The 18,032-nt window shown below is 41.4% G+C and overlaps 1 protein-coding gene across 35 annotated transcripts in view; it reads right to left on the bottom strand.

The window, feature by feature from the left end:
* RIMS2 (regulating synaptic membrane exocytosis 2) overlaps positions 1-18,032 on the bottom strand; it is a gene marked incomplete at its 5' end in the record, with an annotated part of 943,810 nt that overhangs the window by 758,600 nt on the left and 167,178 nt on the right. For 24 of the 35 annotated variants that reach the window (XM_082257909.1, XM_082257877.1, XM_082257910.1 and 21 more), the window contains 2 exons: positions 7,181-7,192; positions 16,960-17,170. In XM_082257909.1, the coding sequence (XP_082114035.1) occupies positions 7,181-7,192; positions 16,960-17,170 (223 nt within the window). Of the gene's footprint in view, positions 1-7,180; positions 7,193-16,959; positions 17,227-18,032 lie in introns of those variants that run through there. The other 11 variants (XM_082257899.1, XM_082257878.1, XM_082257886.1 and 8 more) reach the window with 2 other exon arrangements.

Raw genomic sequence — 18,032 nt, 5'->3', positions numbered from 1 at the left:
AAAATCAGTCTGTATATACAGTAAACAAGGGCCAAGTTGTAATGGTTGGATGACTGGGTCTGATCATGTCCAAGCTCTTGTGGGGTGTTCCCAGTCTGCGGTGGTAAGGACCTACTAAAGTGGTTCAAGAAAGGGAAGCCGGAGAGCCGGCGATAGAGTTATGGGTGGCCAAAGCTCACTGATGCATGTGGGGAGCGAAGGCTGGCCTGTGTTGTCCAATCCAAGAGCTACTGTACAGTGTGTCACAGTTTGTTGTATATGGGGCTGCATAGCCACAGACCGGTCAGGGTATCCATGCTGACCCATATTCACAGCCAAAAGTTCTTACAATAGGCATATGATCATCAGAACTAGACCATGGAGCAATGGAAGGTGGCCAGGCCTGATGAATTTAAGAATACTTTGAGGAACACAACAACGAGTTTGAGGTGTTGACTTGGCCTCCAAACTGTTTAGATCTCAATCCAATTCAGCATCTGTGGCATGTGCTAAAAAAACCAAGTCTAAGCCATGGAGGCTCCACCTTGCACACAGGACTTAAAAGAATCTGCTACTGATGGTTTGGTGCCAGATACCACATCATTCCTTCAGAGGTCTAGTGGAGTCCATGCCTTGACAATTTATGGGGAATGGTCATAATGTTATGGCTGATCAGTGTACATTTAAGTAATTTTGATACTTAGAACCCACGCTTGGTCAATAAATTAAGTACAATAAGCAGCTGCTGTTCACCCAATGGGGAATTAACTGAAACTTTGACGTAAAGTTTGACGTAACTTCCGGCTCACCTACGTCACTTCCTGTCTCTCCATGGAACGCATGAGAGACGGCGTTCCAGGAAGCACATCACTATTGTCTTATTGCAACTTTTGTACTAAGGCCCTGTTCACACCTGAGCGTATTTCAGCTCATAAAACGCTCATCTCTGAAGTCTGAAAATGCCCAACAAGCAAAATCCCTTTAATTTAAATGGCTCCTGTTCACAAATGAGTGTTTTGTCTCCAGAAGAAAAATGCCAGAAGCTCAAAAAAGTACATGAGCTTCTTTTTTTGGCTGATTACAAGCGTTTTTGTTAGATGTCAATGCCTTCCTCGAAACACCTGCAATAAATGCCTAAAAAAAGCAAGAAAAAAACACCTACCTAAAAAAAAAGCACAAAAAAAAAAAAACGCCTGAAAAAGCCCAAAAAACGCCTGAAAACGATACGCTCAGGTGTGAATGGAGCCTTACTGTAATTCTGCTACTTGCACTTTAAAATAAGATTTTAGCAGTACTTCACTATGTTCTTTTTATTCCATTTGGGCTGAGACCGCAAAGGAAAAGTCACTTGCAAGTAAGTGAGCGGTTATTCCTGGATGGTACCCAGACTACATAATAGGATTCCATACTCACCATTAAGGCTATATTTGACCCAGAGAGGGTCTTCATTTCTGGTGAGTAGGGGTGCAAGAGGGGAGTGTGGCACCTTTGCACTGATGAGCACCTTCCAGCACTAAGAAACTAAGCACCTATCTGAGCACATAGACACGTTTTTTTGGACTTTCCTATGGACTGTTTAACACTTTATGAATGGACAAGAGATTTTTTGAGCACATTTCTTTGCACATATATACATAGTTTTATATCCATTTTTGCACTTATATTTAATTGTGGTATTATTGCATTTAGGACTTTCTATATAGTACTGTCAGCACTTTATATTTATTTGTTTCAATTATTGTGGCTAGTATCTTATGTGGTTTGACTTTTTAGAAAGCGCTGTGATTATTAATCCCCTTGGTTTCATTTAAATTATTTTGTCTAGAAATAAATGTAACCACTTCCCGCCCGCCCACCGTCAAATCACGGCGGAGCGATGCAGCTCTCATTCTGGGACGACGTCATATGACGGTGCCCCAAAACGGCCGCTCTCGCATGTCCGCGGGTGCGCGCGCGGCGATCGCAGCAGCACTGTGTACCTAGGACATGGCGCAACCCCAATCTTGGTAAAGAGCCGACAGCATGGGCTCTTTAGCTATGTGATCGGCTATGTTCATTCACAGCTGGTCACATGTAAATGCGGAAGTGCCATTTATCGGCTCTCCTTGCCTCACACTGTCAGAATGTTTGGTGAGGAGAGCCAATCAGCGGGATCTCCTCGAAAGGATGACCAGGACAGGTAATCAGTGCCCTGATTACAGTAAAGCCCCAGCAGTGCCCATCAGTGACACCAATCAGTGCCCTTTAGTGACACCAATCAGTGCCCTTTAGTGACACCAATCAGTGCCCATTAGTGACCCAGATCAGTGCCCATCACTGACCCCAATCTTTGCCAATTAGTGATGTCAGTCAGTGCCCATCAGTGCTGCCCATCAGTGCTGCTCATCATTGCCACCTATCAGTGCCCATAATGCTGCCTCATCAGTGCCCATCAGCGCTGCCTCATCAGTACCCATCAGTGCTGCCTCATCAGTGCCGCCTCATCAGTGCCCATCAGTGCTGCCTCATCAGTGCCACCTCATCAGTGCCCATCAGTGCAGCCTATCAGTGCCCATCAGTGCCACCTCATGAGTGCACATCAAGGAGAAAAATTACTTATTTACAAAATTTACTGACAGAAACGAAAAAAAACTCAGTAATGAAGCCTATTGACTAAGACTGGGATGCCATTAAAGTTCATGTGCGTGTAAAGGCAGGCGTCCCAATACTTTTGGTAATATAGTGTAGTTGTAACAGCATAAGCAAACACAGCTCTAGATTATATTTATTATATATTAAAGTAAAGCAACCCTGTATTGAAAGGAAAACATACAGCAATGTTAACAGTCCTACTGGGATGGATAAATACTAACAGAATGGAAATAATAACCTTTCCTGGTAAAAGAAAAAAAAAAAAACACTGCAGCTTCCATCCAGTGTTGCTGCTATAAAATTCTAGGCATTTGGTCACATGATCTTAGCTAAAAGGTTGGTTGTTCCTGCGTTTAGCTGAGATCATGTGACCAAATCCTGGTTATGAGAACAGCACTGGAGAGAAGCTGAAACATTATTTTCCCCAGGAAGGGTAAGCCATTCTATTACTCTGCTAACATACAAGGCCAAGTTTACATCTGAGGTCGGGGTTGGTAAAAACAGGTGATTGAGCCATGATTTTACCTCCCCTTCCCCTACGATGCAAAAGGAGCTATACAGGGTCATACACATGCCATGGCTACAATGCTATGGTAAATTTAGCAAAAATTATCCCCCTTTCAGTTCGGTGGGCAGTACCACCCACCAAACACAAATCATTTAGCTGCAAATGTGTGCAATGCATGCGGCTGTGGCACGGTAGTGCGGACTTTTAGGGGTCAAAACTAGTGATGAAGAGGCAAAATAACATCCCCTTGAAAGCGACTCACCACATATTTCTCTTCAAAGGGCTAGCGCAAGTGTAAAGGAGACCTTAAAAGCAAACATGTTTTCTTAGTTTAGGATGGAGTGGGAAAGGGTCCTGTTAGGTTTTAACTGTTACCCCGAGTTTCATTATATAGACTTACCCTGCTGCCCTGTCCTGCTGATGTTTTACTAGACAGGAAGTGAGGATGAGTTTCCCTCAGCAGCATAGACAGAAATATTGGGATTTTTGTCTTACCGTAAAATTAATTTCTCTGATGTTCAATGGCATCATAGCTATTGCAAATCAAACAGAGGGTAAAAGATGGCAACTTCCTTGGCGAAAAAGGATAGGAGGGTTTAGTTCCGGTTTGGAGAGATCTCCCCTCACTTCCTGTGCTGTGTGCAACATTTCACAAGACAGAAAGTTAAAGCGGTAGTATCCCGCTTTTTGACACTTTTGCCTACAGGTAAGACTATAATAAGGCTTACCTGTAGGTACAAATAATATCTCCTAAACAGGCATGGTTTAGGAGATATTTGCAGTGCATGCAGCCGCTCACGCGAGCGGCGCATGCGCTCTGAAGGTCCGTGGGGACCTTCAGTTTTGCTTGCCGGGAGCTTGCCGGAAAATCACTCCCGCACGCATGCGCGGGAATGACGTCATCGCGGCTCCAGCCAATCACAGCGCCGGAGCCGCCGAACCCGAAAGAGACGCCGAGGGATCATGGCAGCGCCCGCAGCGATGTCCGGGGGTCCGTGTCGGGGCTGCGTTCTAAGGTAAGTAATACATAATGAATGAGCTAGTATGCGATGCATACTAGCTCATTATGCCTTTGTCTTGCAGTTTTTTTTTTTCGTTTGGGTGTACAACCGCTTTAAGAAAAGCTACAGCAGAGACACAGACTAAAAAAAAAAAATCCGGCAGGGGTTCTAGCCTTCGTCTGCTCTACTAGAAGAAAACATTGTTTTCTCTTTTGTTCATTGACGGACACAGCTCTCCATCTTCTTGACCGAAAGGTTATACTGCCCCCTACAGGAGTAGGACAGTAGGCAGAGAAAATTTTTGAACATGCCTATGGGGCCGTCCCTGGGGGTAGTGGATTTTACGGTAAGAAAAAAATCCCATTTTCTCTTCCCTTCATTGACTGACACAGCTTTTCATCTTCTTGACCGTAGCGACGTCCCAAAGCAGTGTCAAACATGAGAGGTGGGAACAGCAGAAAAAAAAAAGAATAATAAAAAGGGGGGAAAATTCCATGTAAAAAGAAAACATTGCCAGGACCAAAGATCCCAGCAAGGAACTAGGTCCTTACTTCTGACTAGGCAGAAAAAACCTGAATACCTATAGCAGGAAGTGGGCGTATACACTCAGGGACGGCCCCATAGGCGTGTTCAAGCTTTTTCTGTGCCTACTGTCCTATTCCTGTAGCGGGTACTATAACCCTACAGTCAAGAAGATGAAGAGCTGTGTCTGTCAATGAATGAAAGAGAAAACAATGTTTTCTTCTAGTAGAGCAGATGAAGGCTAGAACCCCTGCCAGATTTTTTTTTTAGTTGCCACCTTACCCTCTGTTTGATTTGCAGCTACCATGATGCAGCACATGTGATCAGTTATGACACCAGCCATTTGATGATTTGACAGTTTGGTTGAGAACCCGAGCAAATGTGAGAGTATTCCAGGCATGCCGGGAATGTAACTGTTTTTTTTAAACCAATTAATCAATGGGTTTAGTTCCACTTTAAAGTGGAACTTTAGTCAGAAAATTAAGGCAGAACTTACCCATATCAACTTGATAAAAAAAAAAAATGTTTTTAGTAAGGAACATAATGTACATTCCACATTAATAATTTGTAGAGGATGATCTGCTGACAGTCCTAAAGTGGAATTAAACTCTTCTATCCTTTACAGCCAAGAAAGCTGCTTCGGTTTGATCTGCAACCACCATGGTGCTGAACATGTGATCATTTATGACACCAGGCATTTGATGGTTTGACAGTTTAGTTGAGGACACAAGAAAATGTGAGCGTATTCCAGGAATGTAAATGTTTATTGAAACCATTAAATTGATGGGTTTAGTTCTGCTTTATGATTTACTGCTGTTCAGGGGTTCTGGGCTTCAGCAAAACGGCATCCTCCGGCAAGAAAAAAACAGAACAATGCTGGAGGAAATATTACAGCACAAACTCATTTTGTAGCATAATTATAAATATGGATTGTATGTTCCTGGCTAAAGAACATTATTTTTTAACAAGTTGATATGGGTAAAGTAATACTTTAAGGCTTCTTTCAGACACACAGCAGTGCTTACGGCCCCCTGGAAATGATCTGTGGTGAATGGCTTTTCAGAGGGCAGTATAGCAGTGGTTAGCAGGCGTTTAGTAGGCAATCCTGCCACCTCCTGAACATCTCCTTTTTTATTTATTTTTTTCAATCCCAAGGGGGATTTGTAGTATAAAATTGCACAAGCATGTGACTTGTGGTTGCGGGGCACTCCCATTCAACTCAATGGGAGAGCTTGACAGAGAGTGTTGGCTGTCAAATTTGGTGGCCACGGCATGTCTACAGCCCTGTCAATGTTAAAAGTGATTGTAAAGTCTCGTGTTTTTTTAAAAAGAATAAATAACAAATATATTATATTTACCTCCTCTGTGCATTTGGTTTTGCACAGGGCAGCCCAGATCCTCCTCTTCTCGGGCCCCTCCTTGCTGCTCCTGGCTCCTCCTTCCTGTCGAGTGTTCTCACAGCAAGCACACGGAGCTGCTGTTCGGCCCCGCCCCCTCTCTCTCCTGATTGGCTAACTGACTTTGATTGACAGCAGCAGAAGCTAATGGCACCGCTGCTGTGTCTTAGCCAATCAGTAGGGAGAGTCCCAGATGTTGTTCTGCCGAAAACTCCAACTTGCTGAGAACTCCAATCATGTCACTTCCGGTGACTGTACATCATGAATAATTGGAGATTTCGACAACCTGGTGTTTTCACAGAACAGGTGGCAGTGTATACATTCTGGTAGATGCTATAATGAGTGGACATTGTTTGTCCGCTGGCTAGTAACCAAAAATAGGGCCGCCTCCATGGCGGCGACAACTAGCGGGCTAGTAACAATGTCCACTCATTATAGCATGTACTGGAGTGTAAAGGCTGCTGGTGTTTTGTGAAAACTCCAAGTGGTCGAAATCTCCAACTAGTGGTCCAACTCCAACCAGAAATAATGTAGTTGGAGTTCTCAGCAAGTTGGAGTTTTCAGCAGAACAATGGCCAAGGGAGTCTTGGACATCACTGGACAGAGATGGGGATTAGGTAAGTATTAGGGCGGGGGTGCTTCTACACACAGAAGGCGTTTTATCTTAATGCATGAATGCATTAAGATAAAAAAAACCTTCTGACTTTACAACCCCTTTAACATTTGAGTGGGGTGGCAAAACCAGGGCACAGCTGCCTGTTTTTACTGCCCCCTGGCCATCTGCGTGAAAGAGCCCTGATGGAGTCCCAGATAGCAGCACCAACTTGACAGGATTTCTAATTATTCTCTACTCCATTCAAAACTAGGAAAAAACATTTTTAGCTTGACATCCACTTTAAGTTACCATGTGAATCCTCTTTAAGAATTGTATGGGAACATACTGTACTTTTATATGAAATAAATACATGTGCAACAAGAAAATACACATAAACACAAATGTTTCATGCAGAAACACAAAACATGCACAGACAGTGAAATAACAATGAAATGTAATATAAAAATAAAAGAATCCACAACTAACAAAGAAGTGATTGATATGACTCAATGAATAGTGGTGTTAATAAGTAAAAAGTTATTCTGACCACTTTATCCTCCTGTAGAATATCCGGAAAGTCAGAAGAGAGTGCGAAGGGAGAGAAGACAAGAAAGGGAAGAAGACAAGGTTATTCCAGCTAGACAATGTTATACTGGGAGGACTGGGTAATACTGGTAACAGACAAGGTTAGAAAGGTAAGACAGGGTTAAACTGGTAAGACAAAATTAGTTTAGACAGCGTTATATTAGTAAGACAAGAAGAATACATGTTACAGTGGGTTTCCAGTTGGTTGTGACACCATGCAACTGGAATTCGCCCACAAGTGACTGCGGAATGACAGACCCTCCAGCATTGAGACACCCCCTACAGGGCAAAAGTACTCTTCTCTAAACCTCTCTGTCTAAGTGATAACAATAATTGGGCTTAGTAAATTAATTTAGCTTTTTCCAAAATGTCAGATAAGTCATAAAAGTAGAGCGAAGTTCAGGAGCGGTGTATTCTCTACACTGTGGAGTGAAGCATGTTGAAAAATTTGGACCTACGTAATTGTGATTGATTACTAATCTTACAACAATGGAGGTCTATAGAGCCCTCATGGGCCTGCACAGCTCAGAGGAAGGGGGTGCCCCCGAAACGCATCAGGTTTGGCACTATAGCAGGATGTAATTGAAGCATAATTATCCTGTACTGCATGGCATCTTGTGGCCTATGGGCTTTTAGTTGTTGCAATTTTGTGAGTACTGTATTCATTTCTATTCAATTTATTCGTTCAAATACATTTTTGGTAATTTACTAGGTCAGGGATCCACAAACTACGGCCCTCCAGCTGTTGCGGAACTACACATTCCATGAGGCATTGTAAAACTCTGACATTCACAGACATGACTAGGCATGATGGGAATTGTATTTCCTGAACCACTGGAGGGCCATAGTTTGAAGACCTCTGCACTAGGTGCTTGCGCCTTCCTCTTTCTTTGCTTTTATGGGATTGCACATACCTGAGATTAAAGCTGGTCATACACCATCAAAGAAAGTCTAGTGAGAGCAGAGCACTCTACGGGAAGAGCCTAATTCAATTGAAAGATCAACTCACAGGTGCCCAGGCTCAGTGTGACCATAACTGTTAAGACCAGTTATAAGTGGCGGAGATGACCACTTTTTGCAATGACCATTCACACCAGAACAGGATATGCAGAAAGCTGGAGATGGAAACATTGTAATCCACATCACAACTGGTGCTACGACTAAGGCTTTTGACGAAACGCGTCAACTTTTTTTTTATTTTTACTGTTATGTAGTCAATAAATACACATGCGGATTACAGTGTTGTCGGCTCTATCTTTCTGCATATCCTGGTCAAGATAGGAAGGAGAGACACCTTTGTATGTAGGCAAAGGACATACCCCTGCCACGCCCCCAATTACACAAATTGTAATAATGGATACATAGAAAATGAATGCGTACACCCACAAGTCCTTTTTACCACTAAAGCAGCCCATAGATGATTCTGTTTTTTTCGTTCAACCATCAGGTGGAAGGAAAAAAACTGACCTGAGTTCCCCCCATTGACACACATGAGAAGGATGGGGAATCACTTCCACTGAGCTATTCTGTTCTGAAGGTAGGGAGACTTCATTTATCCGACAGGCTGGTTGTACAAAGTGATCGGCAAATTGACTTCTGTACAACCACTGTCCCTATACATGGATCGAAACTCGGCTTGATCAATGTATGGCCGGCTTAAAGTGGTTGTAAAGGCTGAAGGTTTTTTACCTTCATGCATTCTATGCATGAGGGTAAAAAACCTTCTGTGTGCAGCAGCGACCCCAGCCCCCCAATACGAATAGTGTTCATCTCCAAAAAACATTAAGCAGATCTATCTTTAGTAATACATATCTGTGACTTATTTTAAAATTACTGAGAGTTTCCATCAAGAACTTGCTTATTTACTAGATGTGAAAAATGATAAAAGCCATAATACTTCAATGTGTGAGATGCTGACTAACAAGTGGCTCATATTAGGTTTGCTCTGGATAACATTTACATAGCAGATGCCAGACAAGCTGCAATTTCAGTGCCAAGCAGAGGGCCGTGTACGTCATACACAACCGTTAATTTGGTGAACCTTGTGATTTGTGAGATATTTAATATGGTTGCTAATTGAATTAAATTCCAAAGTGCGTATTATGTACAATAAGTCCCTATTTAGGCATTCTTCACTGGATTATATTTAGCACATCATCATTTTTATTGGGACCTAATGTGGATTCATAATATTTTTATTAAAACTAACTGGTACCACGTCTTGAATTTTACATCCCGGGCCTGGATTTTCATCTCTCCAAAACCTGATATTTAGTGAATTTTAGGGAGCATTGCCACTGACCCTTCTAAGCCAATAAGCAACAGTCACTACTGTAAGGCTAAGTTCACACTGAATCTCTGAAAAGTGATCTGCTCTAAAGAGTTCAGGAGGTGATCCTGCCACCTCCCGAATATTTTTTTAATTTTTTGTTTTTGCTAAACAGAAATTTTAAATGGGACTAATGGGTCCCTTCAACTTCAGTGGGTGAGTTTGACAAAAGATGACACCTGTCAACTCAACATGCCAAGTTAAATTTATAGCAGCCATGCCGCAAAGCATCATAGCTGCATCATGTGAACAGTCCCCTTCAGTTGTATGTTGTATGGTAGCATTAAAGTGGGCAGTCAGGGCTGGTATAACCAGGGCTTAATTGCCTGTTTTTACTGCCCCCTGGCAATCCACTTGAAAGAAGGCCTGAATCTCTATTCTTGGTGGTCCATTGACTACTTAAAGTAGAACTGCACTGCTTCTGATCACCACAAACCAAAAATGCTATTTAATTCATTTGTATTATTCAAAGCAATTTCCCCCATCCATCCATGTCCCCATGCTTTATTTTGCTGAGAAATCACTTTGAAAAACACCGCCTATAATTTCTTGTCATGGCCATCTTGAGTAAGGGCAGATGATTCATGTATCATTTACTTCCTGGAATCCATCTGCCCTAAGCTCAGGTATAGGCTGAGCTGAGAACCCTCCCTCCTCTACTGAAGACTTCCTGGGATGTATGGCATCATTTGCCTAGGCATGGAAACCAGGAAGTAACTAAAAAAATGTAAAAAAAAAAAAGTTTAAAACAAGTAAATATGATATTGTTTCCTATCTATTTATTAATGCTAGCAGAATGAGGATTAAACATAGTCCATGTTGATTGAGAGAGTGAAGTTTCACTTTAAAATATTTAATCCTACTAAATAACCTCTGGTGAGCAAAACCTATTGGGGGCCATCATGTACAATCAGGGCTGCTGTTAGAAGTCACGGGGCCCCATACAGCCTATCTAACAGGTCCCAAACCCCCCACCTCCAAAAATATCAAATGATATTTTCACTAAAATGCCATGGTCGCGATGCTTTGCTTCTCAGCCATGGCAGAAATTATACCCTTATCGATAAATACCTATTCAGTTGAATAGTGCTGCTCTGCAAGTGCCCCGCAATTACATGCAAAGCCTTCAGTTGTGTTGTGCTAGTGTGGGTTATAGCAGGTGGTGAGGAGGCAATATAAAACATTTGAACAAGTTTGTAATGTTTTTAAAATTAATTTTTAGAATTTTAGTTTCTTTTAGAATTTAATTTTTTATGTATTTTTTACAATTTTTTTAAACTGCCCTGTTGGGGAGTGGGGGGCATTGGTTAAATATCAAGGGTCTAAATAGACCTCTGATGTCTCACATTTGAGATAGAGAAAAGGGACTGAGGACAGAGATTCATCAGTCCCTTTCTCTGCAGCCTCAGCAACAATAGATCCAAAGGGGGCAGCAATAACCAGTTGCTGACCGCCCATCGCAGATATACTGCGGCAGGGCGGCTTGGCTGCGCAAAATCACGTTTATCTATGTGATTTCGTGCACGCAATCTCGGGCTGCGGGAGGAGCGGCGGTGATTGTCGATGGCCTCCCACGATTGTCAGATAAACTGACAGAAGACCCGCCTGCTTATGTAAACAAAGCAGGCAAGTCTTCTGTCACACAGGCAGGGAGAGATCAGGAGTTTCAGCTAAGCTGAAACCCCAATCTCTCTGTGCCTGTCACCGAACCCTTCCCCCACACAGTCAGTAAGCATATTTAGGCATACATTAACCCATTTGATCACCCCCAGTGTTAATCCCTTCACTGCCAGTGTCATTAATACAGTAACAGTGGATATTATTTAGCACCGATTACTGATATACCACGTACAGAGACAGGCACTCTGTCTGTCTCTGTACACCAACTTACAGTTGATCTTAATTACCTCCAGTTTCGTTATCTACAAACTAGAGGTAATTATTTTTTAACTGGGTGCAGTCATAGTTCCACTTTGTGAAAGTAACGCTATTAAGGGGCTGTGGCCACCCATTTCCGAAAAAGCTACCAAAACTGGTTGAAGGACATTTGTAAGCTGGCACAGGGAATTTTACTGTGCCATACTGCCAGGAAAACTGGTGCTATATTTTACTTTAATACCCTGGTCTTCTACATTTAACAGCAGGCTTGCAAAAATTTAATTACTATAGCAACCAATCAAAGTTTACAACAACCCACCTTAGCTGTTAAAAGCTGCCCTATCATTGGTTACTAAGATATAATAAATGCTACAAGTCATAGTTGAAGTAAAGTAAAAAAAAGATATATATTTATCTAGTTCAAGATCGAAGTTGAAAAAATGAATCATATTCTATGGACTGCACAGACCGGGCTTATATCCTTGTTTAATGTTGTCTCCTCGGTCATTACATTAAACCAAAAACCTCAAACCACCATTATTTTCAGCCATGTCATTGTTCTTATTACCTCTAATTTTATAAAATTACAGCTGCTATGGCAAACAGTAATAGTTATAAATTAGTGAATTGAGCCTAGTATAAGGTAGATCAACCCTCATGGCAAGTTTGTAAATCTGGAGAGTGTAACTCCAGTTATGTATATATACAGGAATGTATATATAGCCCAGTCTGATGGAGGAGGGAGATAGCTAAAACTATATATCACCAGTATACTATAAACTGTCAAACTATCGCATAGCCCACGTAGTGCTTCTAAACTAACAGAGAGTGCAGCACACCAACATAGGGAATGCCCCACTGACAGAATACACTGATCAGCGCTTGCAGCCACTGGCTATGAGTGCTGATCAGATGCTGATTTTCCAGCATGTCCCTTCAACAAAAGACAGTTGTTAGACCAGCTTCTGTTGGAAAGACAGCTGTACACACTTTTCAGTTATCATTTTAGGCTGGGACACACACAGGCTGAATATCGTCAAGTATCAGCCAGTTCAACATTAACCAGCTGATACCGGCCGATATTCGAGCCATATGTACCCAGCCTAAAATGACCACTGATAATTGTACCCAGCCTACAATGACCACTGACAAGTGTAACCCAGCCTAAAATGACCACCTGACAAGTTTAACCAGCCTAAAATGACCACTGACAAGTGTATCCAGCCTAAAATGACCCCTGACAAGTGTACCCAGCCTAAAATGACCACTGACAAGTGTACCCAGCCTAAAATGACCACTGACAAGTGTAACCCAGCCTAAAATGACCACCTGACAAGTGTACCCAGCCTAAAATGACCACTGATAAATGTACCCAGCCTAAAATGACCACCTGACAAGTGTACCCAGCCTAAAATGACCACTGATACGTGGCGTTTTTACACAATGCACTTTTACCATGCAGAGTGAACAATTTAGACTATACAGACTATATCTCAGGGTTCCTCTAGCAGTTGTTAGGGGTTACTTGAGCTGAGGGTGATTGACCTCCTATTGGATGGCAAAACCATAATTCTAGGACCAACGACACTGTGCAAAGCCGTCACCTTATAAAAAAACCTTGGGGGAAAACAGGAAAAGTAGATTCTAGAGTGACTGGTGGGGAAATTGCATATTACATATTTCCTTATTAATATCATAGCTCACTAATGAATTCTAAGACTCCAAATCTTGATTAAGGGGCCATATAAGGACATACGGTTGGCTTTACCTTAAGTGACTTCATACCAAAGGAATGTTATTGTTAACTGACCAGGATGTGGCTGAGCCCACTTTATTCTTTACAATTGGCCATTTCCTTACATTCAAGTACTATATTACCACAGCCAAAACTTGTAAGATCTCAGTTTCGTATCAGAGCTTGCAATCATGCATGCATCTGTAATCACCTGTGTGCCATGCTGCATAAGAAGATGGGACTCCGTGGCAGAAACAGCATCTTTAGTTCAGCATTCTTGTTATATTTTCTAATACTACTATCTGTATCTGTCATTACTTTTATTAAATGGTATACTTTTATATTAATATTATTAATATATATTAATATTTGTGTGATCTCTCTTTGCACATATCGAATACAACCCATAATAAACAAACTATCACGTGATCATGATAAAACAAGTGACTAATGGGTGCTCATGGCCACTAAACCTGCCATTGTCAATGTGGTTGGGAATAAACATCGGCTCTCCCAGGACACACCTCCAATTGATCCACATAACCTGCTTATGCATTTCAGGGGGTATCATCCTTCTTCAGGGTTTTTACCAACTAGTTTGTAAGTGTTTAACCTCTTAATAAAGTAAGGTGCTCACTATACTGTGTCAGTGCACTCTGTTTATATTTACAGACACCTTTCTGTATTTGAATGAGCAAGGCTGGAAATAAATAGGTACATCTTCCATGGTTACCTCCATTGAGTGCCCCTTTGATACTGTGTATACTTAGCAGGCTAAAACAAAAAACTGTACTAACTGTACTAACACAAGCATTGTTAGTGCAGTGATCTCCCTTGCTGTGATTTTGTGTTCTGACTGGGGGACTGCCCCACTGACAGAACACACTGATCAGCGCTCGCAGGCACTGGCTATGAGTGCTTATCAGATGCTGGTTTTCCAGCATGTCCCTTCAACAAAAGACAGTTGTTAGACCAGCTTCTGTCAGAAAGAAAGCTGTACACACTTATCAGTTGTCATTTTAGGCTGGGACAAACACAGGCCGAATATTGTATCAGCCAGTTCAACATTAACCAGCTGATGCCGGCCGATATTCGAGCCATATGTACCCAGCCTAAAATGACCACTGACAATTGTACCCAGCCTAAAATAACCACTGTCAAGTGTACCCAGCCTACAATGACCACTGTCAACTGTACACAGCCAAAAATGACCACTGACAAGTGTACCCAGCCTAAAATGACCACTGACAAGTGTACCCAGCCTAAAACAACCACTGACAAGTGTACCCAGCCTAAAATGACCACTGACAAGTATACCCAGCATAAAATGACCACTGATAAGTGGCGTTTTTACACAATGCACTTTTATCATGTAGAGTGAACAATTTAGACTATACAAATTATATCTCAACCAGAGTTCCTCTAGCAGTTGTTAGGGGTTCCTTGAGCTGAGGCTGATTGACCTCCTATTGGATGGCAACACCATAATTCTAGGACCAATGCCACTGTGCTAAGCCAGCAGCAGAAAACCAATTATCTTTTTAACTGTTTGTAAGGCTGGCATTCTCACCACCACTGTAAAAGTTGTATTATTCTTACTGACCACCGATGTAAGAGGAATTTTTACCATTGGTACCTAATTATTTTGTTTTAGTAAGGGTTTTCCCGAGACCTAAAAATTATTGCAATGGTTCCTATGTCATAGAAAGGTTGAGAAAGGCTACTATACAGTGAAGGTGCCTAGAACAGTCAGATGGTAGACTCCTAATTCAGCTCTTTCTGCCCTAATGCCTATGCAGCACCTTCAGACCACCTTCAGGAATTAACGCAAGTGATATTACAAATTAATTTTTCTTTAAATTGTGACTGTCTCCCCTGGGATAATATGGTGCTGGAAATGTCTGATCTCAGCTTCACTGGCCACAAATAAATGCTAGTATGACTAGTTAAAAGGAATAGAAGTGAACTGGCCATTATCTGATGTCTATCTTTGGAGAGTCATATTTGTGAAATGATTAAATAATATAATGCATAACAACTGTTAAATCAAAATAATAAAACACAAGTGACTATGCAAACAATTGCTCCAAACAGAAGTGCATAAAAAACAGTTGATATGTCAATGTGAAACACTGGTAAGAACTCCTGAAATCAGAGTTTCCACTTGGCTAATATAATAATGGAAAAATTAAATATATAGTACAAATGAAAATATACTATAGTGAAATAGGGATGGAAAACCCTTTTGTGATCGAACTTCCACAATCTCATCAATCAATATAGTGAATAAAAAAACATATAGTATATATCCTTTAATAGTCCATGTGCAAAGCCCTTGAGGAAGTCACATGACGGGTGAAGAAACGTGTTGGGGCGGAGTCTGTGACATCATCACGCCGGACAGGAAGTGATGTTCTACAAGCTTGGTATAGCGAGATGCTGATAATCTTGATGGTTCTTAAGGGGGCAACGCACCCAAACTTTTGATAACTGTATATCTATGTGTACAGATTTTGGTGCACTATGTGAATATCGGCCGGCATAAATGTGAATGTACTTTGGTATTTGTAATAAAATGTAAGGTTTTGATACGATAAAGCACCATGGTGGCCTTTTTATAATCCTCTTTGAGCTTACACCTGAACGCTGAAGACTGTTGATCCAATAGTAAGATTACATGCAAGGTGAAGTGTTTGTAAATCTGGAGATTCCTTAAGCCACTGGATAAGACCCATGGTGGGAGAAGGTGCTTTTTAACCTATTGATAGGTAAAAGTGGAAGGTGAGCACATATGTACACTGGTGGCAGATCAAGTGGTATTTGAAATTGGAGCACACTGAGGATACAAGTATTTGGAGAATCATTTGCACATGGACTGTTAAAGGATATATATGTTTTTTTATTCTCTATTTTGATTGATGAGATTGTGGAAGTTCTATCACAAAGGGGTTTCCACCCCTATTTCACTATAGCATATTTTTATTTGTGTTATATATTTAATGTTTGCATTATTATATCCACCAAGTGGAAACTCTGATTTCAGGAGTCCCCACTACTGTTTCACATTAACATATCACTTATTATGCACTTCAGTTTGGAGCAATGGTTTGCATAGTCACTTGTGCTTTATTATTTTGATTTAACACTTGTTATGCATTATATTATTTAACATTTATTTATGCATCATTATGTAAGATATACAATAAGTCCCATCATTTTTCATATATTTATAGGAAGAGTAGCGCTGCACTACTTTTTGTCTATTTTTGTTTAGTAAACGTGGAAACACAAAACAGTGCCTAGCTGGACACCTTTTCACTTAGTGCCGGTTCACACTGTTCCGACTTGTCAGGCGACTTGGTTGCCTGACAAGTCGTGCTCCATTCTGTGCAATTGGAACCGTTCTAATAGGAGCGACTCAAGTCGCTCCGACTTCGAAAAAGGTTCCTGCACTACTTTTGGGCGAAGTCGGAGCGACTTGCATTGACTTCCATTATGTGAAGTCGGTGCAAGGCGCCCCGAATTCGCGGTGCACGGCGACTTCATTATGTCGCCCCAAAGTCGTGTCGCCATAGTGTGAACCGACACTTATAGATTTGGTTATTTTTGACCAGTAGTACTTTTTATGATAAAGATAGAAGTGTGTGACAAACAGATAAACTTTACACACACTGAGTGGATATCATTAAAAAAATACACTTTTTTAGGGGTTTCTGAAGAGTAACTGGGTACTAGAAACATCTTAACTGTTGTAAAGGAGAACATGATACATCAACCATTCAATGTAGCAGTGGCTTACCTTGCTTGAGCGCAATGACACTCTCCCTCCACAACGTGCGCAGAACTTTGTTTGGCAATATGAACAGTTATGGCCGCAGCCATCTGCAAACTTTGTTTTGTGGCAGATCCCGCAGGTGGGAGCGTCCCCCTTCGTCTCCTGTTGCTGCTGAGCTTCATCGCCCATCTTTTTTACTTGCTCTTTGTACATTTCAAACTGCTGGTGCAATTTCCTGCCGGGGATCAGAGAGAGAAATTTTTCAGTATGGACTACATTTACATTGTGCATATATAAAATCAGAAATAATGGATCATAGTGAATTATGGGCAGGCAGGCAGACAGACATTGCTCCCATATTTCTTTAGGAGTACAATGCCCTTTCTATTGACAAGCTACTGGAAAGCAATGTATGATGTCAATAGCAAATTGGCCATGCATTTTAGTTTTTACATACAGCACAGACAGGTTTTCCAGCAATGATTTTACCTGTGCTCAGTAAACTATGATTATTCTTCTTTGACCCATCTTTCCCTTCTCTGGTATGCCAGTATTTGCATGTGAGAGCTACCAAAGCAGTGCATTGTGGGCCTTTATTTCAGGTTTTAAAATAAACTGCCGTATTAATCAGAGGTCTATCAGACATAGATTCTGGATCTGGCTGCATTTATGCATCTGAATTTTCAGCCATTTCCCTATATAAAAATGGTTGCATTATGCCAACATTTAATTTTATCCTACAAAGAGTAGAAGCACAGGCGCTGGTTTACTTGGAGGCAAGCAACATCAATTGGGCAAGTCTTTTTGCCAAAGGACGCTGCTGATACTTCAAGCTGAAAAACATCTAGGTCGTGGTACTTCCACATAGGGGTTGATTTACTAAAACTGAAAGTTAAAAATGAGGTGCAACTCTGCACCTGGAAAATCAGGTGCAGCTCTGCTTCTAACTTCAGTTTGTTCAATTAAGTGTTGGCAAAAAAAAAAAAAAAAAATGTGGAAGCTGATTGGTTTCTATGCAGAGCTGCACCAGATTTTGCACTCTACAATTTTAGTATCAACCTCATAGAGTCTATGTGTTCCTCAACAAAGCAGCAATG

The sequence above is a fragment of the Pelophylax lessonae genome (genome assembly GCF_965119305.1).
Source record: "Pelophylax lessonae genome assembly, chromosome: 5".
In the NCBI taxonomy this organism is placed as follows: Eukaryota; Metazoa; Chordata; class Amphibia; order Anura; family Ranidae; genus Pelophylax; species Pelophylax lessonae.
Note: the sequence above shows the minus strand (reverse complement) of the source record. Positions and strands in the feature narration are given on the sequence as shown.